This window comes from Entamoeba nuttalli (assembly GCF_000257125.1).
Source record: "Entamoeba nuttalli P19 unplaced genomic scaffold asmbl_2904, whole genome shotgun sequence".
Classification (NCBI taxonomy): Eukaryota; Evosea; order Mastigamoebida; family Endamoebidae; genus Entamoeba; species Entamoeba nuttalli.
Window position 1 is genome coordinate 1 of NW_008575687.1, and position 25,141 is coordinate 25,141.

The 25,141-nt window shown below is 26.8% G+C and overlaps 18 protein-coding genes across 18 annotated transcripts; 9 read left to right on the forward strand and 9 right to left on the reverse strand.

Moving 5' to 3' along the window:
* Positions 1-112: 112 nt before the first annotated feature.
* On the forward strand, positions 113-715 carry ENU1_047140 (transitional endoplasmic reticulum ATPase, putative; the record flags this gene model as incomplete). Its single annotated transcript, XM_008857736.1, has 1 exon — positions 113-715. One exon carries the CDS (start codon positions 113-115, stop codon positions 713-715), a length of 603 nt encoding a protein of 200 aa, XP_008855958.1.
* Positions 716-794: 79 nt separating this feature from the next.
* ENU1_047150 (hypothetical protein) lies at positions 795-2,081 on the reverse strand (the record flags this gene model as incomplete). Its single annotated transcript, XM_008857737.1, has 1 exon — positions 795-2,081. One exon carries the CDS (start codon positions 2,079-2,081, stop codon positions 795-797), a length of 1,287 nt encoding a protein of 428 aa, XP_008855959.1.
* A 314-nt stretch (positions 2,082-2,395) lies between these two features.
* On the forward strand, positions 2,396-3,038 carry ENU1_047160 (hypothetical protein; the record flags this gene model as incomplete). The annotated part of the gene is made up of 2 exons (XM_008857738.1): positions 2,396-2,515; positions 2,568-3,038. 2 exons carry the CDS (start codon positions 2,396-2,398, stop codon positions 3,036-3,038), a joined length of 591 nt encoding a protein of 196 aa, XP_008855960.1.
* Positions 3,039-3,078: 40 nt separating this feature from the next.
* Positions 3,079-3,798, reverse strand: ENU1_047170 (prenyl cysteine carboxyl methyltransferase, putative; the record flags this gene model as incomplete). Its single annotated transcript, XM_008857739.1, has 2 exons — positions 3,079-3,731; positions 3,786-3,798. 2 exons carry the CDS (start codon positions 3,796-3,798, stop codon positions 3,079-3,081), a joined length of 666 nt encoding a protein of 221 aa, XP_008855961.1.
* Positions 3,799-4,014: 216 nt separating this feature from the next.
* On the reverse strand, positions 4,015-4,557 carry ENU1_047180 (hypothetical protein; the record flags this gene model as incomplete). The annotated part of the gene is made up of 1 exon (XM_008857740.1): positions 4,015-4,557. One exon carries the CDS (start codon positions 4,555-4,557, stop codon positions 4,015-4,017), a length of 543 nt encoding a protein of 180 aa, XP_008855962.1.
* A 51-nt stretch (positions 4,558-4,608) lies between these two features.
* Positions 4,609-10,008, forward strand: ENU1_047190 (U5 snRNP-specific 200kd protein, putative; the record flags this gene model as incomplete). Its single annotated transcript, XM_008857741.1, has 1 exon — positions 4,609-10,008. One exon carries the CDS (start codon positions 4,609-4,611, stop codon positions 10,006-10,008), a length of 5,400 nt encoding a protein of 1,799 aa, XP_008855963.1.
* Positions 10,009-10,113: 105 nt separating this feature from the next.
* On the forward strand, positions 10,114-10,578 carry ENU1_047200 (hypothetical protein; the record flags this gene model as incomplete). The annotated part of the gene is made up of 1 exon (XM_008857742.1): positions 10,114-10,578. One exon carries the CDS (start codon positions 10,114-10,116, stop codon positions 10,576-10,578), a length of 465 nt encoding a protein of 154 aa, XP_008855964.1.
* Positions 10,579-10,641: 63 nt separating this feature from the next.
* On the forward strand, positions 10,642-11,202 carry ENU1_047210 (clathrin adaptor complex small chain, putative; the record flags this gene model as incomplete). Its single annotated transcript, XM_008857743.1, has 3 exons — positions 10,642-10,779; positions 10,823-10,990; positions 11,050-11,202. 3 exons carry the CDS (start codon positions 10,642-10,644, stop codon positions 11,200-11,202), a joined length of 459 nt encoding a protein of 152 aa, XP_008855965.1.
* A 79-nt stretch (positions 11,203-11,281) lies between these two features.
* On the forward strand, positions 11,282-11,855 carry ENU1_047220 (hypothetical protein; the record flags this gene model as incomplete). Its single annotated transcript, XM_008857744.1, has 2 exons — positions 11,282-11,635; positions 11,685-11,855. 2 exons carry the CDS (start codon positions 11,282-11,284, stop codon positions 11,853-11,855), a joined length of 525 nt encoding a protein of 174 aa, XP_008855966.1.
* Positions 11,856-11,908: 53 nt separating this feature from the next.
* On the reverse strand, positions 11,909-13,303 carry ENU1_047230 (TBC/Rab GTPase activating domain containing protein; the record flags this gene model as incomplete). The annotated part of the gene is made up of 1 exon (XM_008857745.1): positions 11,909-13,303. One exon carries the CDS (start codon positions 13,301-13,303, stop codon positions 11,909-11,911), a length of 1,395 nt encoding a protein of 464 aa, XP_008855967.1.
* Positions 13,304-13,541: 238 nt separating this feature from the next.
* ENU1_047240 (hypothetical protein) lies at positions 13,542-14,309 on the forward strand (the record flags this gene model as incomplete). The annotated part of the gene is made up of 1 exon (XM_008857746.1): positions 13,542-14,309. One exon carries the CDS (start codon positions 13,542-13,544, stop codon positions 14,307-14,309), a length of 768 nt encoding a protein of 255 aa, XP_008855968.1.
* Positions 14,310-14,326: 17 nt separating this feature from the next.
* On the reverse strand, positions 14,327-14,872 carry ENU1_047250 (hypothetical protein; the record flags this gene model as incomplete). The annotated part of the gene is made up of 1 exon (XM_008857747.1): positions 14,327-14,872. The coding sequence occupies one exon, from the start codon at positions 14,870-14,872 to the stop codon at positions 14,327-14,329; it is 546 nt and encodes a 181-aa protein (XP_008855969.1).
* A 199-nt stretch (positions 14,873-15,071) lies between these two features.
* On the forward strand, positions 15,072-15,727 carry ENU1_047260 (hypothetical protein; the record flags this gene model as incomplete). Its single annotated transcript, XM_008857748.1, has 3 exons — positions 15,072-15,148; positions 15,215-15,334; positions 15,394-15,727. The coding sequence occupies 3 exons, from the start codon at positions 15,072-15,074 to the stop codon at positions 15,725-15,727; spliced, it is 531 nt and encodes a 176-aa protein (XP_008855970.1).
* A 72-nt stretch (positions 15,728-15,799) lies between these two features.
* ENU1_047270 (thioredoxin, putative) lies at positions 15,800-17,259 on the reverse strand (the record flags this gene model as incomplete). Its single annotated transcript, XM_008857749.1, has 1 exon — positions 15,800-17,259. The coding sequence occupies exon 1, from the start codon at positions 17,255-17,257 to the stop codon at positions 15,800-15,802; it is 1,458 nt and encodes a 485-aa protein (XP_008855971.1). The 5' UTR covers positions 17,258-17,259.
* Positions 17,260-18,546: 1,287 nt separating this feature from the next.
* Positions 18,547-19,041, forward strand: ENU1_047280 (DIM1 family protein, putative; the record flags this gene model as incomplete). Its single annotated transcript, XM_008857750.1, has 2 exons — positions 18,547-18,726; positions 18,793-19,041. The coding sequence occupies 2 exons, from the start codon at positions 18,547-18,549 to the stop codon at positions 19,039-19,041; spliced, it is 429 nt and encodes a 142-aa protein (XP_008855972.1).
* A 946-nt stretch (positions 19,042-19,987) lies between these two features.
* Positions 19,988-20,542, reverse strand: ENU1_047290 (GTP-binding protein, Ras family protein; the record flags this gene model as incomplete). Its single annotated transcript, XM_008857751.1, has 1 exon — positions 19,988-20,542. The coding sequence occupies one exon, from the start codon at positions 20,540-20,542 to the stop codon at positions 19,988-19,990; it is 555 nt and encodes a 184-aa protein (XP_008855973.1).
* Positions 20,543-20,822: 280 nt separating this feature from the next.
* On the reverse strand, positions 20,823-21,951 carry ENU1_047300 (RNA recognition motif domain containing protein; the record flags this gene model as incomplete). Its single annotated transcript, XM_008857752.1, has 2 exons — positions 20,823-21,349; positions 21,528-21,951. The coding sequence occupies 2 exons, from the start codon at positions 21,949-21,951 to the stop codon at positions 20,823-20,825; spliced, it is 951 nt and encodes a 316-aa protein (XP_008855974.1).
* A 323-nt stretch (positions 21,952-22,274) lies between these two features.
* Positions 22,275-23,696, reverse strand: ENU1_047310 (calpain family cysteine protease, putative; the record flags this gene model as incomplete). The annotated part of the gene is made up of 1 exon (XM_008857753.1): positions 22,275-23,696. The coding sequence occupies one exon, from the start codon at positions 23,694-23,696 to the stop codon at positions 22,275-22,277; it is 1,422 nt and encodes a 473-aa protein (XP_008855975.1).
* Positions 23,697-25,141: the final 1,445 nt, after the last annotated feature.

The following is a 25,141-nucleotide window of genomic DNA, read 5'->3' on the forward strand; positions in this document are numbered from 1 at the left end:
AGCACCATGTGTATTATTCTTTGATGAATTGGATTCTATTGCACAATCTAGAGGATCAAATAACGGTGATTCTGGTGCAAGTGACCGTGTAATTAATCAATTATTAACTGAAATGGATGGAATGAGTTCTGCCAAAACAGTGTTTATTATTGGAGCAACAAACAGACCAGACATTATTGACCCTGCTTTAACGAGACCTGGAAGACTTGATCAATTAATCTATATCCCATTACCAGATCTTGAGGCACGTGTAGGAGTCTTACAAGCTAATTTGAGAAAATCACCTGTTGCACCAGATGTAAATCTTCGTGATATTGCTAATGCAACTGAAGGATTTTCTGGAGCTGACCTTACTGCTATTTGTCAAAGAGCTGTTAAACTTGCAATTAGAGAGTGTATTAAAAAAGAAATTGAAATTCAAGAAAGTGGACTTGATATAGTAGAAGATCCTGTTCCATTTATTACTAGAAAACACTTCGAAGAATCTATGATAACTGCTCGTCGATCTGTTTCTGATCAAGATGTTAGAAGATATGAGTCATTTGTTAATACACTAAAACAGTCAAGGGGATTAGTCAATTCAATTCCACAAGAACAGCCTAACCAAAGAAATAATTCAACTTCTCAACAACCTAATACAGCTCAAAATTTAGTGAGTGACTTACTAAGAGATGACCATAATCAAAATAATGGAAATGGTGAAGAAGATTACTAAAAAAAAAATAATTTTAATTCTTTTTTAAATAATATTCTTTATAATACTAAAGATATTAAAAAGAAATTAGATTAACAGTTTACAATTCTTGTGCTGTTGTTGAAGAATTTGAGAGACATTGTTGATGAACAAATTGACCAAGGTTGTCAATTGCACCATCTTTTAATAATAACTCACCATTTTGACTTTGCACAACCACCAATGGTTTATTACAAATAGAACATAGTAATGGTTGACTAGTATAAGAATTAGTTTTGCAAGGTGGTTGTTGATAATTATCTTCTTGTTGAATAAAGGATGGCTCATTCCAACTTTCTTCTGGTCTAGATGTTTGTAAACCCTCACATGCACTTAAAACTTGATGGTATTGTACATGACGTTCCATATCAACAAACCTTCCACCACAAATTGGACAAATCTCTCCAAGAGCGTGTTGGGGCTGACGTATTGTAGGTGTTGTTGTTTGATGAATGGCAGAAACAGGTTCTGTGATTACTGAATTTGTTTGTGAATACATTGGAGACATTTGAATCGGAACATCAACAGGAATAGAGGTTGGTGCTGGTGACATTATTTGAGCTGGAACTGATGTAGATACAGAAGGGCTTGTTATTGGGTGAAGTGTTTCTTTATAAGCTGGATCAGTAGAAGGAGGTAATGAAGAATTATCGCACATATCAATTGAAACATTTATTGGTGAACTAGGTTTTGATTGTTTTTTTGGTGTTCTTCTTGGAGTTGTTAAAGGAGAATTGTAATTGTATTGTTTTGGTTGTTTGTATCTTCTAACTGGAGTAAACGAAGCGTTTTGTAAAGGTTCTACTTGCGTGTTAACACTAATAGGAATAATTCCTTGTGAATCGTATGACACAGGAATAATAGTGGGTTGTGATTGTTGAGGTTGTGTAGATCTGACTTGAAAAGCAGGACTATTTCTGTAACCTTGAGAAATCATTGTTAATGAAGTTCTAATTTGGTTAAGAGTTTGAGCGGGAAACACATTTGTCCAAGTAAGATATAACTGCCATAAAGCTATTCTTATTGTTTCGTTTGCTGAGTTATATGTTTCAATGAAGATGCTAGTGATATTTGGAATAAAAAGATTAACATATATTCTATTAATGTCAATTTTTACTATCATATCAATGACATACAATAAACATAGTCTTTTTTCTGAATTTGTTGAATTCATATACTCTCTATATATTATTTCAACATATAAATCGGCATGAATAACATTTCCTACAGCCATCTGGGCTAACGATGTAATAATTCCTTGATCATTTTTTATTGACTCAATCACTTTTTTGAATTGACACAATGTTAGTTCATCGTTTGGAATAGGGATAGAGTTAACCGAATTCATTTTATTTAATATCAGTTTTTTTCTTATTTTTTTATTCTTCTTTTTGTTTTTGTTTTATCTATTTTGTTTTTTTTTTTAATAATATGAAATATAATTTTTTATTACAAGAATATTTCTTAAACATCAACTCCGATGACGCCATGCGAAAGTGTAAAAAAAGATCAACAATGAAAGGATTGTAACTTATCAGTAACAGGATACAATCATCTTGTTGTTTTTGTTGAAAGGACACAAGAATTTATATCAAATGTAATGTTGTAGAAAATCGTCAATTGTTGAAAAGAATGCAAACAAGATTGTTACATACTTTCAAAATGGACAGCAAGCCATTCACCCCAAGCCTTAAGAAGAATTCTTTTAGACAAGGAATAGACAAAAAAGTGATAAACGTCAAACTAATTTACTCTAAGAATTATTTGTTACTCTTACGTGAAGTTTGTTTATTAGAGACATATCTTTTTAACAAATCATTTACTTAGTTCTTAGGGAAATAGAGGACTTCCAGACAACTTTGATACAGACAAAGTTGAGGAATTATTTTCAATTCAAAACGAACTTCAGCAACAAGCGGCTATACAACCAGAACCTTTTGTTGAACAAGACTGTGGATGTCTTGATGATACAAAAAGAAAACAAGCTAGACAAAAACAAATTACATTTGGTAAAGGAACTGTTGAATATCAAAACTATAATGCTATAATTCCAAAGAACCAAAGGAGAACTACTGACCCCAAAACACCTGACATTGAATGTAATGTTTCAAAAAGAAAATGGGATCAAATTGTTAGAAGATGGAGAAGGGCTCTTCATGCTTTTGATAACGTTCATCATGAAAACCAAGTTGAATTGGCACGAGCCTTAGCTCTTCGGTTAGAAAATGAACATGACCCTAAAAGAAAAGCTTTTATTCAACAAGCCTCTTGTCTCTCATCATCTCTCTTAAAAGATGAACAATAAATAAATTCTTAATTTAGATAAAAAGAGATTAGTTACTTTGTTAATGAATAAATGGAATTCCAACAACAGTTCTTTGTTTGTATTGAAGATAGTCATCTCCAAATAATTTTATTAGATATTTTTCTTCATAAGGAATTCTCTTATAAAAGAAGTACCAAGAAGCAATAGAATAAAGAATTGTTGATAATGGGTTTAACATAACTATTTGAGTTGTGACACTCCACCAAAACCACCCAAAATATGATGGATGTCTCAAATAATGATATATTCCATTCGTTACTAAGACATGGTCTTGACGATGTGACGTTTCGATGTAGTGATTAAAATTACTACCAGCAACATACATTGCAATAGTTCTGAATGACTGGAAAAATAATGCAACAAACGTAAATCCAATACTAATATTTATATGATTTTTAATACTTGGGAAATACCATTTTTCAACGTAATACTCTATAATCGATAATGCAAATGCACACATAAAAGGAGGTGAATGAAAGAGCATAAAATCATGTAAGGAAGATTGATAAGGGCGTGGATATACGGATGAAGTAAATTCAAAGAAATGATATAAAAACAATAAACACATAAACAAATGTATAGGCGTATCACCAAAAAATATTAATACAAAATTAAAGCCAAATGTTAGTCCAACAAACACTCCAGTAAGAACCAATAAGTCAATTCTTTGTGCTTAAAATTTTAAATATTTTTTTTAAGAAAAATAACTTAAATTAATACACAAACTCCAATTTTTCATGAATTAAAACTTTTAAGTTTAAATGGTATTAATACTTTTTTTTAGAAAACACGATTTATTGGATTTTAGTTATTTTCGCTTCAAATAACTTAAAAATAAACATTATTTTTCCTTAAATTAAATTTATTTTTAGAAAATAACTCAACATCATGAGCCTAAAGTATGATGCTTTGACAAAATCCTTGAAACGAAAGTCAATACACAGAACATTTACAATTATTTGGAAAGTCTCTCATATTCTTCTTGTGTAATTATACTTTTGTTTTTTAACAAAGCAAATAATTCGTCTTCAAGTACACCAAAGTTAGCATCGAAATACTGATATACTCTTTTGCCTTGATTACAAAATATATCTGTAAAGAAACACACTAAAGCAGCAATAAACCTAAAGACCATAAAAGTGATAATGATTATTACAAAGACATAAACTATAGTTAAATAGAAAGGAACTAAAGGAAACACTGTTCTGTATAAATACTGTAAAGATAAAGGGTTTACTGTTAGAGTAGTTAATGCGTTTAATTGTTGGCCAATACATATTTGAACAGTCTGCTCTTCATTTAAATCAAGAAATACTTTCAAGGCATTCTCCTCATTAGAAATTAAATAATTTCCATTTAACTCTGGTTTAAATGATACAGTTGGGTTTTGAATTGAGGGATATGTTAAAGTAGTTAATCCCTTTGAAGCAGCAACTGTTTCAGAGACCAGGCACTTCTTAGAGAAGGTAAATACAATAAAGTAGAAAAGTAGTGTCATAAGGAAAGAAGTACGAACTGGAATTAAATAAAACTTAAAATTACAATAAATATGGCACATATTGTTGACCAATTTCAAAAAATCCCAACTGGATCAGAAGCAGTTGATAGAAAAAACACATGGAGGACTCGAGTTGACAATAATCTAGTTATTAGTAATAGAAGAGGAAAAAAATCTAATGGTGATGAACCAACAGGAGAAGCTGAGTCATTGTTTGGAAAAATTACTAAAGAAATGATGGGAGACCATGCACAAAGGACTGACCCAAAAGAGATATTAAAGAATTTAAAAGAATATAGAAAGGATATTGATGAAGAACTAAAGAAACCATACATTCCTAAAAGAAATAAAAAGGTTTATGACTTAGATGAAATTGGAGGGTACGTCCCTACTACTAAAGCTACTAAAGAAGAACACGCTAAGTTGTTATCTGTTGTTCAACACATATTCAGTGATAAATCATTCCAATTTATTCGTTCAGCAACATTAGATGTATTAGATATACTTAAGAGTGATATTACAGCAAATGAAAAGTATCAGAAATTGAAAGAAGAAATTAGTCAAGGAATTAAAGAAGATGAGTTTACAGAAATGCTTCAAATTGCAGATAATATCACTGACTACATCAAAACAGACAACCCTGAAGAAGTAGAAGATGAAAACAATAATGAAGGAGAAGATGAGGTTATTCCAATTTTAAATGATTCAGAAGAAGAAGGACTAGGGTATAGTGATGATGAAATTAAAGAAGAACAAGAACAGGATGAGGAAATAAATTTTCAGACAAACAACTCCATGTCAATGGAAGAAGAAACAAAAAATAATCAATTTGATAATATAGATGCATTTTGGTTACAAAGGATTATTAAAGGGATTGTTGAAGATGATAATACCGCCCAAGAGTATGCAATGAAAGTTGAACAAGTTCTTGGAAATACTTCACTTGATGATGGAAGTGTTGAACATATAATTATGTCATTATTAGGTCAACAAAATTTTGGTATTGTTGATATGTTAGCAAAAAATAGAGAAGAAATAATTGGAAGAATTGCCATTGCTAGAGCGCCTAATGAGGAAATTAAGGAAGCTATTAGAGAGAAACTCCCTTCACAAATAAAACTTTCAATGAAACAAAAACAAGGAATACAAAAAATTGAAGAAGAGAAAAAAACACAACACACAATGAAGACTTTAGATTTAAATGCATTAATGTTTGAAGGTGGAAATCATTTTATTTCTAATCAACAAGCAACATTCCCAGAAAATACTGTAAGAATTGATTTACCTGATTATACTCAAGTTGATATTCCTTTTGTTAGTCAACAACTTCCACCTACTAATTTAATACCAATTTCTAGTTTACCTGAGTGGGCCCAAAAATCATTAATGCCATTAAAATATTTAAATAGAATGCAATCAACAATTTATCCTACAGTTTTTGAAACTGATGATAATGTTTTAGTTTGTGCACCAACAGGTGCTGGTAAAACAACAGTTGCACTTTTAACTATTCTTCATGAAGTTAAAAAAGCAAAACAAACTCATGAACAATTTAAAATCATTTATATTGCTCCAATGAAATCATTAGTACAAGAAATAGTTGGTACTTTACAAGGGAAGTTAGAGAACCTCGGTATGAAGGTAGCTGAAATGTCAGGAGATTCATCACTAACAAAGAAAGAACTAGAAGAAACTGATGTTATAGTAGCAACTCCAGAGAAGATTGATGTTATTACAAGAAAAATTGGAGGACTTGGAAGTGGATGCGGACATGGAATATTTGAATATTTAAAAGTAATGATTATTGATGAAGTTCATCTGTTACATGATACAAGAGGACCAGTGTTGGAAGCATTAGTAGCAAGAATAAAATTATTTATGGAGTCTAATTCAAAATATATTAGACTTGTTGGACTAAGTGCGACATTACCTAATTGTGGAGATGTAGGGATATTTCTTAATTGTAAGAAGGAAAATGTTTTTGTATTTGGAAGTGAATATAGACCAGTTCCATTACAACAAACATTTTTTGGGGTTGCAGATAAAAAACCATTAAAACAAGTTCAGATAATGAATAGACTAACATTTCAAAAGGTTAAAGAGTCAGCTGGAAAACAACAAGTATTAATTTTTGTTCATTCAAGAAAAGATACAATTGAAACAGCTAAATATATTAAAGAAATGGCATTACAAGAAAATTGTCTTCATACTTTTCTTCAGAATAGAAGAGCAAGTCAAGAAGTTTTATTGTCAGAAGCTAAGAAATTTGATAATGAAGAATTAAAAGAATTAATCGGAGTTGGTATTGGTATTCATCATGCTGGAATGAATAAAGAGGACAGAAGATTAATAGAAGATTTGTATGCTGACAATCATCTTCAAATACTTGTTTCTACTGCTACATTAGCATGGGGGGTTAATTTACCAGCACACACCGTCATTATTAAAGGAACACAAATATATTCACCACCTACAGGGCGTTGGGAAGAATTAAGTCCTATGGATGTTATGCAAATGATTGGAAGAGCTGGAAGACCACAATTTGATAAAGAAGGAACTGGTATTATTATAACTACACAAAGAGAAATGTTCTTTTATATGTCATTATTATCACAACAATTACCGATTGAATCACAATTTATTGGTTCATTAGTTGATAATTTAAATGCTGAAGTAGTAATAGGAAATGTCAAAAGTATTGATGATGGAATTAAGTGGTTAACAATGACATATTATTACATTTGTATCTTACGTTCCCCATTACTTTATGGATTACAACCAAATGACTTCACAAATGACCCTACTTTAGAGTCTAGAAGAAGAGATCTTATTCATTCAGCTGCATTATTATTACATGCCAATGGACTTGCTATTTATGATAAACGAAAAGGAACAATTAATGCTACTGAGTTAGGAAGAATATCATCATATTATTATTTAACAACAGAAACAATTAAATCAATGAATGAATCACTCAAGAAAGGGTCAAGTGAAATTGATTTAATGAATATCTTTTCTAAATCAAGTGAATTTAAATATGTTTCAATTAGAGAGACTGAAAAGATAGAACTTGAAACTTTATTAAATCAAGTACCTATTCCTATTAAATCAACTATAGAAGATCCATCATGTAAAATTAATGTATTGTTACAAGTTTATATTGGAAGACTAACACTTCCTGGATTTGTATTAGCTTCTGATACTATCTTTATTTCACAAAATGCCGCTCGTATATTTAGAGCATTATTTGAATTATTACTTATTAAAAGATGGGCAAGACCAGCACTTAAAGCATTAGAACTCTGTAAATCTGTAACAAGAAGGTTATTTAATAGTCAATGTCCATTGAGGCAAATACCAGGAGTCCCTAATGATATTTGTAAACGTTTAGAACGAATTGATTTTCCATTTGAGAGGTTAGTTAGTCTAACTTCAGTTCAATTAGGTGAATTGATTAGATTACCAACAAAAGGAAATGCATTATATAATATGGTTCATTCATTTCCTTTATTAAATATTTCAACTATATCTCAACCAATCAACAGAACTTTACTTAAAATTAAAGTTACTCTTGAACCAATGTTTAATTATGATTATAGAATTCATGGAACATCATTAGGATATTGGATTATTGTTTTAGATGGTAATGGAGATTATATATTATATTATCAATACTTCATCCTCAAACAAACTAAATCAAATCAAGTTCATTATCTCAATGCTTTTGTTCCTTTAATTGATCCATTACCATTTAATTATTTTGTATACTGTATTAGTGATTCCTATTTAAAATGTTCTACATCATCAGTAGTTTCATTGAGACATTTAGTGTTACCAACTAAAGTTTTATCACCAAGTGAATTATTAGGAATGGCATTATTACCAACACAAACATTCTACAAATCATTAAATATTGGTTATAAAATATTTTCATTTGATGTATTTAATTCACTTCAAACACAATTATATCAAGCCGTTGTTGAAACAAATAATTCGTTATATATTGCATCACATAGTGGATCAGGAAAAACAGTTATTGCAGAAATGGGTTTATTAAAACATATACAAGAGCATAATGAAAAAGGAGCTATTTATGTAATACCATTTGATGAAGAACGAGACTTATTATATTTGGAAATGAAAAACCAATCTATTTCAGTAGAAATGATGAAAACAGATAATAAAGATATTGAAGAACAATTAAAAAATGTACAAGTTATTCTTGCAAGTATTCATAATTTTGAAAAGTATCTTAGAGATTGGAAACGAAATGAAAATACAATTAAGTCTATTGGAATTATTATTCTTGATGACTTACAAAGAGTAGGAGAGGATGTTGAATATGAAATGTTAATATCAAGAATTAAAATTATTCAAAAAGAGTATCAAAATAATATTAGAATTATTGGATTATCATTACCTATTAATGATAGTAAATCAATGAGAGAATGGTTGGGTATCACACAAAATAATTGTTATTCATTCTCAATGAAAGCTAGAGTTTATCCAATTAATGTTCAAATAGAAATTATGAAACAAACTGAATATTCAATGAGACTTCAAGCAATGATTCAACCAACTATTGAATTACTTTTTAGTTATTGCAAACAAAATAAAAAGAGTGTTATTACAGTTCCAAGTAAAAAACTATTATTAAATACAGTTCAACAATTTATTCTTTTATTACAAAAAAATAAGATAATAGAATTTAATAACCAAGGAAGAGTTGAACCAAAAAATGAAATTGAAGAAATAATTAAACAATATAAAATTAAAAATGAAATTGCCATTCAAGGTATTTATAGTGGAATTGGAATTATATTTAATGGAGAAGAAGAAGAAGAAAAAATAGTTATTAAAAATTTGTTTAGAGAAGGTATTATTAAAACAATATTTTTAACTTTTAATGAAATTGAATATTTTAGAGAACAAGCAGATGAAGGAATTATAATGGGAACAATTAAATCAGAGTCAAATGAAAAAGTTCTTGAATTAGAAATGATTCATAAATTTATAGGGTGTATTAAAAATGGAAATGTTATGATTTATTGTGAACCAAATAAAAAGGAATATCTTAGTAAATTTTTAGAAGAATCTCTTCCATTAGAAAGTAGGTTAATTCAAATGGGAAATGAAATGTATGATAATTTGATTCAATTCTTTAATACTGAAATTGTTAATCAAACAATTGTTGATTATCAAAGTGCTATCAATTTATTGACAAATACATTCTTTTATAGAAGAATAAGAAGTAATCCAAGTTATTATTTTGTTGAAGGAAGAGAGATGAGTATTATATCAAATTATTTGTCAGGTCTTGTTGAAACAGTTTTTGATAAATTAAATGAAATGAAATTTATTACTATTGATGAACAAACACAAACTGTTCAATCAACAGAAATTGGAACCTTAGCTGTAAATCAAATTAATGATTCAATGGAATTAGATTGATTGCTTTTTATGTATAAAATAATGAATTTAATTTAAAAGTTACTTTTTTTATTTGAAAAGGGTTTTTAATAAAACATTAAAAAAGAATTTCTTTTATTTTTTGATATGACTGATACACAACCAATTCAAAACCAAACAAATCTCACTGTCCTACAAAGAAGAAAACTTCGTATTTTAAATAATAACCAAGACAGACTTGGATTAATTACTGGTAAAATCGACAAAATTGAAGAAAAACCAATCACTGAAGAAGACGTTATTCATCAACAAAAACAAAATACTTCTATTCAACAAAATATAATTCAACAACAACCTTCTCAAACTGAAAATAAACAAGAAAGCCCTATTGCTCACAAATTAAAGAATATTGGTATTGCATTTTTAATCTTATTTATTGGAACATTTATTGCTCATTTTGCTGGTTATTCTTTATTACCATCAGAGTTTATAGAAGGATTCATTTGTTGTTTGTTTATGGTGGTTGCTGGAATTTTGTTATTAATAAGAAAATTGATTCAATTACTTCCTGCATTAGCTTCACCATCTTCTATTCCAGAACATAAAGAATAATTAATAACTTTATTTAAAATCTTTTTTTCTTAAGAAAGAACTTAAAATTTTAATTAAGTTGTTATGTTAAAATATATTGTTATTATTAATAGAACAGGTCAAACAAGATTATCAAGATTTTATGATGAATCACTTCAAAGAGATAAAACAAATTTATGTAACGAAATCTATCGTAAATGTATTACTGCATCAGAGCAAAGTGTTTGTTTTTTTTTTTAATGAAAAAAAAAAATTTATTTTATAGAATGTTGTGTATGAATGTCGTGACCATCGGTTTGTGATGAGAAGATTTGCTTCAATCTTTGTTATTGTTGGATTTGATGAAGAAGAAAATGAATTGGCGATTTATGAATTTATTCATTTTCTAGTTCAGATATATGACCTTTTATTTGATAATGCATGCGAGATTGATGTTTGTCTTTTTTATACTGATTTTTTTTGTTTAAATATAACAATAGTAATTACTAATAGATTATTTCACGAATTGATGATGCATTATGGGTCATTGACACAATTGTATGTGATGGGTTGATAATGAACACAAATAGAGAAGCAATATTAGAAGAATGTAATTACATGAAAGAAAAGAGTTCAATATATTCATTTAAATCTCAATTAATTTGAACTTTTTTTTTTAAATTCCTTTTTAGATTCTTTCATAAACAAGTTGAAAAAAAAACATGAAACTAAGAATTTACAGTTTATGCCTTTACTTACATTAAAAACTAACAGACATTCTTCTGTGTTATATGAATTTAAACCTAATGATATTATTAATACCATTAAGTCACAAATTAGTCCAAAAGGAATGAATAATTTTGATCGGATAATTCTTTATTTTCATGATAAACGCGTTGATGGTTCATTAACATTTTCACAAGCAAATATTTTTTCTGGATCAACACTTATTTATTTAATTAAAGGAGATGGGAAAACAATGGACGAAAGTGATATGATTATTGAAATGTTAGATTTAGGAATTCCTTATCATAAAGCAACTGTTGCTCTTTCAAAATCAAAGAATAACCTAAAGCAAGCAATTCGCTTAGCACAAGAAGTTTGCTAATTGCTTTATTATTTTATTTATATTTAATTCTTATTGTTAGGAAGATAGTAGTCTTGATGATTCTTCAGTTTTTAGTGATGATGAAAGTCTAAGTGAATTTATACCAACGCCTCATGTTGAACAAGTGACATCACAATTCGATTCATCTAATGATTATGCTGAAGAAGTTCTTTCTGAGAATTTTAAATCAAATGAAAGTGGATTAAATTGATTTTTGAAATACAAACCATTATTTTCAATTAGTTTCTATTTATTTTAGTCAAATTAACCAAAAACAAGTAATTGTTCTTTATCTGAAGCATTTACTCTAAAAGAACTTACAGCAATATCAGCATCAATATAAATGTTATCATCAAATTTATTTTCCATTTTTTGAAAGAATATAGATATATCATCTAATTCAAATCTATGTTTCATTATAATTTCTTTATGTTGAATTAATAATGATGCAGCAATAAAAAAATATAATTTATTTTCTGGATATGCAAAAATTGCATCCCATAATCTAACACAAGCTGTATGTGGAAAGTCTCTTCTAAATAATAATATAATCCATTTATACATAAAAGAATATGAAATACCAACCATTTTTAAATATCCATGAAAATCTGGATCTATAACTTTAATAATAGGACTCATATAAATATCTGTTTTTTCATTCTTTAAATATACTAAACTCATCATTTCCATTACTTTGATAAATAATCCAAATGTCTCATATTCTAGTTTACTATATTCCATTAGTCCAATTAAAATATCACTCATCCCTTGTTGATAACCTCCATCAAAATTATATAATGTCCAACATTTTAATAATCTTTCAACAATACTTTTAATTTCTTTTTTACTTAAATTCCAATTCTTAGAACATGCCGTTGAAATATGAGTTCTACCAATATCATTTTCAATTTGTTTCCAACAAGTTGATAATTTCTTATTTTGATTTACTTGAATATCCATAGTTAATGATACTTGTTTTGCTAATTTTGAATATTTTTCTTCTTCAAAATTATATCCAAGACATTTTTTCCATATATCACATCTACATTCTTCATTTGTCCCTCTATAAAATAATGCTTTTCTAACATTTGTTTGATTCATTTTATCCCATCGAGTTTCTTGTGTAATTTTTTCAGTACAGTCAGCACGAATTTGTTTAATCCAAGAATTTCTTTTTATTAATTGTTCATCATATTGTAATTGACTAATGTATTTTTCAACATCAACTTCATAAGGAATTCTTTTTTTTTCTGTTCTTATAAACCCATCATTCATTATTACATTGGCTGATTTTAGTACATCACAAAAAGAAATAAAAGAGTCTCGTTTGAAGATGATTGGATATAATTGAATATTCAATTGTCTACCAGGATGAAAACGAACTTCTGTTTCTGTTATTCGTTTAATTATATTATATGAGGGTGTGTCTTCAATGCAAAAATTAAAGTAATATAATGGACTTTTTTTCTTTTGTGGTGTTCCTCCAATTGCATCTGATTGAATAGCACTTTGAAATTGAAGATAAACATGCCCAGTTAAAGTATTAAGAGATAAACATCCTTCTATTATTTTAGAATTTACAATTATTTCAACAGTCTCTTTGAATTTGGTTTCGTTAATAAATGAATTAACAAGTATAGGGGGTTGGTTTGAACTCATTGTTAGGGAACTGGTACTCCGATTTAATAAAAGAGAGGATGAAGATTTGATAGGTGTTTGAGGTGTTGAGATGGGATTAGACATTTAAAATAACTAGATTATATAAAATAAAATAAAATCACGTTGTTATATTCAAAGAATTAAATTTTAAGGAATTATGATAAGAAAAATTATGAAAAGAAATGAAATTAAAAAAAAAGAACTTAAAATAATCATTTTGTGTTTTTAATAACAAATCATGTCTAATAAAGCAATTCTTCCTTCATTTACAGTTGGAGCACCATTACCAACACAAACAAGTTTACAAGTACCAGAAAACCAAATGCATTTTCTTGAAGTAAGTAGAGTAGAAATGTATACTAATGAAGAATATGAAAAATATTTACAACATAAAGAATGGACAAGATCAACAACAGATAATTTAATGGAATATGTAAAACAGTATGGAATGTGTTGGGAAGTAATTCATGATAGATTAGTTGTATATAATGAGTTTAGATTAACAGTTGATGCTGTTATTGAAAGATATTTACAAATTGTATTAAAGTTAGCACAAGTACGCTTTGTTGAAAAATATCCACCAAGTATGTTTATTCATCCATATGACTTCTTTCCATTTGACCGTAAATATGAAGAACAAAGAAAAGAAGATGGAATGAAAAATTTATTAGAACATGTTATAGATAATCCACAAGCAAAACTATTTCTTCCACCAAGTATATTAATAAAGAAAGAAGCAGAGTCAATAATGGATGATACAACTGGAAGTTATGCATTATTAGACTCATTACCTAGTGGGGTATATTCAAGATTTCAATTATTATCTGAGAAAACAGAATTATCTAAATTGGCGTCATATTTTGAAAAGGACACTTCATTAAATCTTTCATTATTAATTTATCCAGACGATGAATTTGCTAAAATATGTGAAAATATTAAAGATACATTTCATAAAATTGAAGAATATAAAAGAAGAATGGAACAAATTAAAAGAAAATCAGAATAATAAATTAATTAATTATTCTATTGTTCAAATCCAAGATAAAATGAATGAAAAAGAAATGTAAACACTTCTTCATCAAAAAGAATTATTGATGTTTTTTCAAAATTAAATAAATACTTTGAATCTTTCATATCTACTACTAAATATCTTTCATTTTTCTCTAATTCATTCAAAAAATGAGAATTTATAGTACAAATTGCTATCCATTGTTTTGAGTTACATTCATCAGGATTTGCATAAATATTTTGTTTAATTAAATGAAATTCAATAATATCATTTTCTTTACATTGTAATTTAGTTTGAATAATTTCTTTAATTTTTTGATCAGAATAATCTTCATTATTACATAAACAATTAATAAACCCCCAACACTCTTGATTAATAACTGGTTTATACCCCTTTTCAAAAATAATTTTATTTTGATTTTTCAAAATAACTCTAATAAAATCAGGATTATTGTGTTGAATTCTTTGATAAGACTCCCAAGTAATTGTATCATTTCTTTTTTTTAAAGTAGTAATATTAAATTGTAATACTTCTCCTTTTTTAATACATTGAGTTTCCATTTAAAATTAAATAAATATTGTCATTCAAAGTTTGTTATTTAATACATCAAACAAAAATTAAAAATAAATTTAAAATTAGGGTTCTAAAAATAGTTTTTGTACTGTTTTATATTTTAAAAATATTTCATTCTTCATCAATTTCTTTTTGCTGTATCTTTTTTTAGACTTACACAAAAACAGTACTAAAAATTATTAGTTCATGACGTCTTCCAAAGTTGATGTTGAACATGAATTTTATCCTTGTTGTCTTACTTGGACTACTATTCCAGTTATTTCGTTTGTTTTATTAAAAATAAAAAGATGAAGATGTATTAATAAAAAGAATTAATTCTCATGTATTAGATGGTTTTTTCCATTTATTGGACATACAGCAATATGTGATATGGAAGGCGTACACCACGATTATAGTTTTCCACATATTATACACTCAGGTAAACAAACTATTTTAGGAAGAACATTTAAGTTTGTTAGTCTAATGAAATTTTAAAAAAGAAGAAGAAACGAATATTTATTGTTTTAAGATATCTTCCAATTATTTATGGAGAAGGAATAAATGATAATGACTTTAAAGAGGCAATTGATAAAGCAGATAAAAAATGGAAACATATAATGCACAAATATATCATTGATAATTGTCATGATTATTGTGTAGATATTTTTAATAGTATAAAGTACAAAGGGAAATCAAATTGGAATGATTTTACATTGGTATTTGAAATATTTTTCCATTCAATTTATGTTAATAAAAAAAGACATCTTGCAACATATATTCCTTCATTATGTTTATGGACATTTATAATTCTTTGTGTAATCGGTTTCATTATAGTTTTACTGTATCAAAACCACATTTTTTAATTGTACTTTTCGTTTAACATTTAACTTTTTTTATTTAATATAATAATAATTTGTTTTCAATTGATTTATTATTTAAAGTTCTTTTAATGGACGACTTTTATAATGTTCTAATGGATATGGCTCTTTATGGTATGAATGGCTTGGAGTTTCAAATAAATTATACAATGATAATTTATCTATTGAGTAGAACGTATTTCTTCTTATAAATTTATTTATTCCTTTTTCATCACCATAACCAGATATTTCATTTGGTTTATGATCACTTCCCCTAAATACTAAAATAGTTGGCATGTTTCTAAATGTCATATTAACCATTACATCTTCTGTAGAAAGATCAACACTTCCAAATTGAATAGTTGTAACGTTTTCAAGAGCTTTTGCATTCTTTGAAAAACATGAAAAAGCACCATCTAAATCCCTATAGTAAACATACAAACAAATATCTTTGTCTTGGTTTATAAATCTGTCAAATGTCTCTGCTGTAAGTTCATTAATAAGAGGGTCTTGTTGAATGATTTTACTTGAACGTATTGTTGGTTTTATTTGATTATTCATCACTTGATCAACCCATTCACTAACACTTGTTTGATCCCAATTACCAAAATAGTCATATACAACTCGTTCATTGCTTGTAATAATTCTGATGTGATTAGGTTGTGGAAACATTCTTTGAATATTCTTTCCATAAATACTTTCTCCAAAGTTATTTGAACCTAATGCTACATAAAAACCAAGTAATTTTCCCCAATATTTTTCTAATGCATTTGCTAAAACAATTCCTTCTTTAAATTCTGTTGAATAAACAATAATATAATGTGCCTCATACAATTTCATTTGATTTTCTAATTCTGGTGAATATGTAGTATATGGATATGTTATATGTTGCATAAGATAGAATTTAAGATAATCTCCGACATCATCAATACTTAATGTTTTCTTTATGTATTTAGTTGGGTCAAATACTGACCTAACATAACTATCTATTTTCATAGCTTTTTCATATGACTTAATATAATACACAAACTTGACTCTTTCTGTAAAATATGGCTTTAATACTCGTTCCAAAAAATTAAAATTCATTTTAACAACTGTTTCATTACTAAATCGTACAACAATTAAAACATCATTCTCATATTGAAGGTCTTCAATATCATCTTCATCAGTTTTACTAAGCAGGTCTGACATACATCGTACAATCCAGCGTTGAAGAGCTGAAACCTTTTTTTGTCCATCAAAAGAGCTAAATAAAATACCTTCTCGATACAAATTGACAATAGGAAATTGGTTATAATTGCAATCATTATTACTACAATCTACATTGACTATTAGTAATTCTGGGTGATTTGTTTTCTCTTCTATTTCAAGTTGTTCCATTACGGGTTTTAACTCTTTACAATGCATACACCATGACACTGAATAAAATACAATAACATATTTATTGTTTTGAACTAACCCATCAACTTCATTTTGACTATAAACGCTAAGTGAAGTGGCTTGATAAAAAAGAATGGAGAGAATGAGTATAATCATCAATTTATTATTTTCAGATTCATTCACTTTTTCTCATTTTTAATAAAACATTTTTAATAACGAAAATAATATTTGTCTTTTGGTTGTGCTTTTTGTTGTTTAATGGAATTTTTCATATTCACATTAATCAAATACTACAAAAATATGAAAATAGTTTATTGCTATGATATTTACTTTGGATTAGCCAGGTTTTAGTAGATTGGGATTAGTTCATGACTGTGTTAGACTTATTTTGTTAAAGAGAATATTGAAACTAAATACAAAACCAAAAATGTTGTAAAAACCTACCAAATAAAATGGTCACAACAAGTAAGTTGTTATTCTGAAACTAGAACACTACTAAGTTAAGGTGGTGTTTCCATCTCAAAAACAAGAGTTAAGGTAATACCTAAGACAAATAGAATATAATTAACTATACATAAAATACTTCTCAATAAATAACTTGAATTATTTAGTTTATTATAAAGAAACCTCATTGGTTTACAGATAATAAACTAATAAAAAGTACTTTCTTTCCATTACTTATAGTACAATACACAATAATTTTATATTAGAATTAAGTAATTATGATAAACTTTCAGTATTAATATAGCTAGCTATAATAGTAATTGGTTTTCATCAAGTCTTATAAAAACTCTGAATAAAACCTAATGAAAAGAATTCTATAAACATTTATTTATGAATTTTATTGGTACTCTTCAAAAAAATAAATATAACTTTTATCACAATAAACAATTTAATTCTCTTAAGTATCAATTGGGCATAAAACTAAGATACTCTATAAAAAATTCGTACTTGAAATGATATAAAAATAACATGACTTATATGAAAATCATAAACCTTAAAAACATATAGACTTTATTCATCATATATGTATTTATGTTAATTCAATAATACAACTGTTCATCATTATTATAAAATTTGATTATTAGTGAAATACTGTGTTTTAATTAATGAGGTAATATAAAATATTCAAGCAATTCAGAACTATGACGATATAATGAACAATACAATGAAACTATAATAATTAATAAATAAAAAGAAATACTAAATAGACTTATGTTCATAATTAACATCAAAACACTAAAAATTGTATAAAATAATTAATGGTTTATTATTTTTTTTGAATAGGATATATTTAAATTCTTATATAGAACAAATAAAATACGAGCACATTAAATATGCAGAGATTTAATACTAAGTAAAAACCATCCTCAAAACGAATAAGACGATTGTTCCATTTTTCCAAATCTTTTTAGGAAAGGAAAATTAGGAACTTATAATTTATAATGGCTGATTCATTAATTCATCTACGTAACGCCTGGCAAGTTGATCAAGCAATTCTCGCTGAAGAAGAAAAGGTTGTGATCATACGATTTGGAAGAGACTATGACCCTGAATGTATGCAAATGGACCATCGATTAGCATCAATCCAAGAACAAATTTCAAGGATGGCTGTTATTTATGTTGTTTGTTCATTTTTGATTGTTGTAAATAACCAAATAATAAGAGTATTAGCGATACTTAATTTTTAGGTTGACATTGACCAAACTCCTGACTTTAATGTTATGTACGAATTATATGACCCAGTTACTGTAATGTTTTTTTACAGGAAGAAACACATCCAAGTAGATTTAGGAACAGGAAATAACAATAAAATTAATTTTGTTATTAATAATAAAGAAGACCTAATTACTATTATCGAGTGTGTCTATACCGGAGCAAGAAGAGGTCGTGGTATTGTATTTTCACCAAAAGACTTTTCAACAAAATACAACTATTAAAATACTTAAATTATATTTAACTGATTTTTATTTCTTTTTTTTATGACAGATATATCAAATTAAGTTCTGTGATATTAAACGGATTATAGATAAATCTTTTTCTTATTACCTTATAAGTTCGACTTGAGTTATTTATTATACCTTGTTGATTGAGACGTTTAGACTAAGTTCATTCTTTCAATAGGATAAACTCTTTAATCTACTTACAATGTTAATAATATTATATGCATTGTAAGTTGTGAATTTTGTTCGTCTTACAATTACTTTTTCCTTTATTCTCTTTTAAATACAATCCTTTGAATTAAGATTTGTGTGTAACCATTCTCTTTCTTTTTTAATGATTCTCTAATTTATAATTCTTTATTTTCTTTAAAATAATATTCAAAGTGTTGTTTTTATTTTAAGTCATATTTGATTCTGAGCATTGTTTTTATTTAATCAATCTTCTTTGTTCTTTATTTCATTCTAATTTAATTATGCTTATAAAACTTTTAAATAAAACCAATTGTTGATAATATAAAACCCCCTTATTAGTGAAGTAAATAAATATTACTTCTTTTTAGTCTAAGGTTTGTAAATAAATATTAAATAAGACTAAAGACATTAATCAGAATATAGATTATTACTCATTTTATTAAAAAGTATATTTTTTTCATTATATTGTTTATTCTATCGAAAAGAAATTTTATAAAAAGAATAGTACCAATAAATACTCTTAATACAGAAGGTTTATTTTAATAAAAGTTATTCAATAGAATAATCTTAAACAAAAAACATAAAAAGAAAGAGAATTAAAATTAATCTTTCAAATATTATTTTCTACATAAAAAATGAAATAATAAAACAAACAGAATAAATCTTCATTTAAATTCTATACACTAAATCGGTTTTAATTTTTTCCTTTTAAAAGAAGAAAATTTAATTTAAATAAAGAAAATAAAAAGAATTATAAATATGTACAATGACTCTTCTCAACAGAATCTGAATTTGTTTCTTTATTATCTATTAAAAGCCAGTCATAAGCAGCTTGAATAAAAATTGATATAATATCTATATTTTGATGTAAAAGTGATATTTCATAATACTTTGAGTTTAATTCTCTCACATATTTATAAATTTCACTTTGGTCAATATGTTTTGGTAAATCTGCCATAGTACCACAAACAATCCAAATAACTTTATATTTTAAATAGCTTTCAACTTCTTTTTGTAATTTTTTCATTGTATTAAATGACTCTTTATTCCCTAGAGAAAATACACATATGATAACATCAACCTTTGACTCCCCAGCTATCCACATAACTCCTCCAATTGTTAGACTATCAATAACATCAATATAAATCATGTTTTGATCTATATAAAATTTTCTTAAATAACGTTCACTTAACGTAGGGTCTTGAACCAAAACAATATTGTCATCTCCAAAACTTTTAGCAATTGATGATTTTCCAACTCCATATGCACCAATAAAACAACATACCATTCGTTTTATTTCTTCCATTTGATTTACCACCAAATTATTTTTATTAAGTTATTTTATTAATTCTTTTAAGTTATTTTAAAATAATAATCAGAATCAATATTCTTAATACCATCTTCAATGAGGAAACTGTAAAAATTCAAAACTAATAATACCCACTTGTCTCTCAAAACAATATAAATTAGTAAAAAGAAAGAATAAGTAACAATAATTAAAGGGTTTTTTCTAATTTTAAAATGAACCATTAAACAAAATATAAAAAAGATGTTGTTGAATAAATAAAAACACAGACAAAGGCTGTTCATTGATAAGGTCCCCATACTTCATCATCTAAAAATGAAAATGTATGTTTATTAAGAATATCATCTTCAGTTACATCAGTTAATGATGAATTATCATCATCATCTAATTGATGAATTAACTTTTCATAATTCTTTAATAAAGGTGAATCTACTTTCCTTATATCTTTAATATTTGGTCTTACAAGAACTTCATCATATCCTTCTTCATCATATCCTTCAGTTAAATATTCTGATGATGTAAATGATCCAAATGCCATTAATAATGATTGAATCAACGAACCAGTTGAATCATCAACAAAAATTTCTTTAAATGATCTTCTTGTTGATGGTTCTTTTTTAATTTCCATATATTTATTTGTTTGTTTTACTCTGTGAAGTCTTCTACTTTTTTTTGATTCAAGTGTTTCACTGTATTGAATTATTAATTGTCCACCATCCCAAAACTTTCCATTTTCATTTTTTAAAGCCAATCCTGCAGATTTTTCATCAGTAAATTTAACAAATGCATATGGTGGAAAATCAGCTCCTAAAAATGTAAATATTTAAAATAATTTCATATTGAATTTTCATTTGAAAACAATTTTAATAAATTGTTACTAATTAAAACTATTAATAAAATTCATCTTAAAGAGCTTGTTCTTTTTTATATTGAACAACTTTTGATATATCTCTTTTTTTACTAATACTTTATTATAAAAACAAACCTTTTCCAACAACAGTTACTTTCTCAACTAGTCCATAAACACTAAAATGATCATAAACACTTGTATCATTAGCATTACAATTTTGAAGTCCAGTAATATATAATGTCTTTTTGTCTAAATCTGAATCTCGTATTTGTGTCGATTTAGCCCATTCAATAATCCAATGATGTTCATTGATAATTTCTGGTACATTAGAAAAACATTTTTGTGCTTCAAGTGGTGTTTTAAAACTAACAAATGCACACCCTTTACTCTTTTTTGTCTCTCTATCACAAACCATTGTTACTTCTTCTACTTCTCCATATTGATTACATACTTTTTTTAATATTTCTTCTTTCATCATAGGTCCTAATCTTGCAAAGAATAGAGTAGCCATAGGTGCACTATTTTCTCGTTTACCATATCTATTTAACACTCCAGACATCCTCTGTCTTAGTTTTTAATATAATTTATTCTTAGTTTGCTTTTTTCTCAACTCTAATCCCCTATTATTCCTATATTTCCCGATATTTTCCCATTTTCTTCAGTTTCTGGTTTCTTTTTTTTTTCGTTTCATTGATTATTTTGTTTTTCTTTGTTTAAAGTCATCTTTTTTGATAAAAAAAGGCTTTTTTTTTCATTAATTTATATCTCTTTTTATTTTATTTATAAATATTTCTAAAATTTAAAATAACACAAAATAAATTATATTTTTATGTTATTTCAATGTAAATAAATTCTTGAGATGACAAGAAAGCATTTTTAGTCTTATTTTTTTGCCACACAATCTGAACATAATTTCTTTTGACCTCTTAACCCAAATTTTCCTCCAAGTTGTTTACCACAATTATCACATTTAAAGCACTTTAAATGGAATGATCCAATTTTAGTTTTAGCTATTCCTTTTGCTGGTAATGGTGCTCCACATGCTTTACATTTTTCTGCATTCTTTGAAGACTCTTTTGTTATATAATTAATTTTTTCTGTAGCTGGAATACCAACAACAGCACCAATTTTAATATTATTCTCTGATCTAAAAGAAAGAGTAAACTTAAATGGTAATTTACTCACACAACTTTGATGTGTTTCAACAATCATTTTATGATTTCCACTTCCTAACTTCATCTTTTTACCACATAAATTAGATGAAATAACAAAAGTCTCTCCAGAATCACCTCCAATTGGTTGTTCATTATCATCTATTCCCCACATTCTAAATGCAATTTTATTATCACAACGAGGTTGTGATATTGAAACAATACAGTCACCTTTTCCTTCAAAATTAATAGCCATTTGTTTATCAGTCATTTCAACATCAACACTATTGAAACATTCCCAATCTTTTTTATAAAATACAACAGTGAGTTCATCAAAGAATTTAACAAAATCACCAATTTCCATAAAGTAAATTCCATCATTTGCTTCAACAACTTCTAACTTCTTTTTCATTGATTCTGTCCAAGCAGGGTCATCGTCTCTCCATTTACCTTTCCACTCACAACATCCCCATGGATTTCTAATTTTCAATAATTTAATTCCATCTACTTCATAAGCTCCAATGAGTGTATATGCATGATTTTCTACTAATCCATATTCTTTTTCAAGATCAATACCAGGTGTATCAGGTACATTAGCAACCATACAATATTTCTTTTTATCATAATCTGCAATTTTTTTAAATAAACGATTAACATCTGTTTCTCTAGTAGATATACGTTTTACTGGCATTCCTGTTAAATCACTTAAAGCTAAGAATGGAATTCCTCCTTCAATTTCTCCATAACTACCAACAACTTTAGCGTATGCCTTCTCTAATAACATTACCCATAATTCATCTCCATTATTATGGCTAAAAAATGGTTGGCCATTATTACAAGGAATTAAATCATCAATAACAATATGTCTTTCTTTTCCCATATAGAAAAAAGTTATTTCATATTTTCCATTTCCACATGACTTGATCATAGTTTTAATTCTTTCAGGAAATTCTGATAAAGAAGCTAAAGCAGCCAAAAAGTAACAGTCTCCAAGACATCCTTGTTGAATGTCTAATGGCTCAATTCCATTTTCATATAATTGTGGATGTTCCATATATTCATTTGGTCTTAAAAATGTTAATGAAGATGGTAAAATACTATCAATTTTACCAATACTTCTTAGTTCAGCTGGAAATTCATCGTCAGTAAACATGAAGCTTATTTATATTTTTTAGTTTTTTGTTTTCATTTTATTATTCTATTTTTGGATATTCTTTTATTTTTATATTATTTTTAATTTGCTTAATATATTGTTTTATATAACAATAAAATTTTAAAATTTAAAACAAAATAAACAATAAAGTCATTTACACCTTCGTTTTGATAGCAAGAACAGTGTTACAAAGAGGACACTTATAGTGAATATCCTTTGAAAAGTCAAACACCAGTGGTATCCAGAAACAGAATACACATCCAATACAGAATAAAACTAGGGCTAAAACATATGCAAATATTCCACACTTGTACTCAACTATTGAATGAACTGTTTTGTTACAGGTCGAACAATACATTTCAATAGATTCAGTTGTACTTAAAATTGGTTGATTTTCACTGTATGACATAAACAAATTGATTTTTAAGATTTTTGAAGGTGAGAAAGTGGAAGTTAATGTTAATTTCCTTTTTTATTCATAAATAAAAACCACCTTAAAAACAATTTAATTATTTTTTTTTGTTATTTTTTAAACAAATTAAACGATGACTCAAATGTTAATTGATGGAAGTATTTAATAAGTATTTTACTTTTTTTTAATTTGAGCTACTCTATTGAAATTTACATTTAATAATTTGTTCTCATTTTATTTATAAATAACTTTTATTATTTAAGTTTGGATTTGAGCATTATACTGAGTATGGAGAGTATTTTTCTATTTACTATAATTAATGATAGTTAAAAGAAGAGGTACAGTATTTATTCGTCTCATTATAAAAACTAAAATTACATTGAGAAAAGTTGTGTTATTAGTTATAACTTATACATTAATGGATATTATATTACTTATTGTTAGGTATTAATCTATAGTTTTCGTTGTTTGGTTTTATGTGTGGATTTGATCTGGTTATATGATCCAAATAACAACACTTCATATTAGTGTTAAGGGGTGTATAGTTTGCTCATTTAAATATTTAGAAGGATGTTTTAGTCTTTATAAACAACTTGTAACTTATATTCTTCTTAAGAATTTTTTTGAAAAATTTGTGAGAATGATGTTCATTAGTCAATAATGCCAGAACATTTCCACATTTTTGAATAACTGACAATTGTTCAATTTGTTCCAACAGAAAGAAATATTTTGTTTGTGAATCTATAATTTAATTTGAAGGAAATTTGAACTAATTAAATATTATTTAAGACTTACTCCCTCCTCTAAAAAATTATTAATTGACTTTTTTGTTATTCAAGAATTAATGCAAAGCATAAAACAAATAATATTGTTTTTGTTATTGAACAAATCCTTTGATTCTTTTAATTAGAATCAAACAACACAGAAATAAAACATTCAAGGTGATGGAAATAATAATAAAATGTATAAGAAGAAATGAATAGGTACAAAAGAAATAATTAATAATTAAAAAGCAATTAATTAAGTATTAATA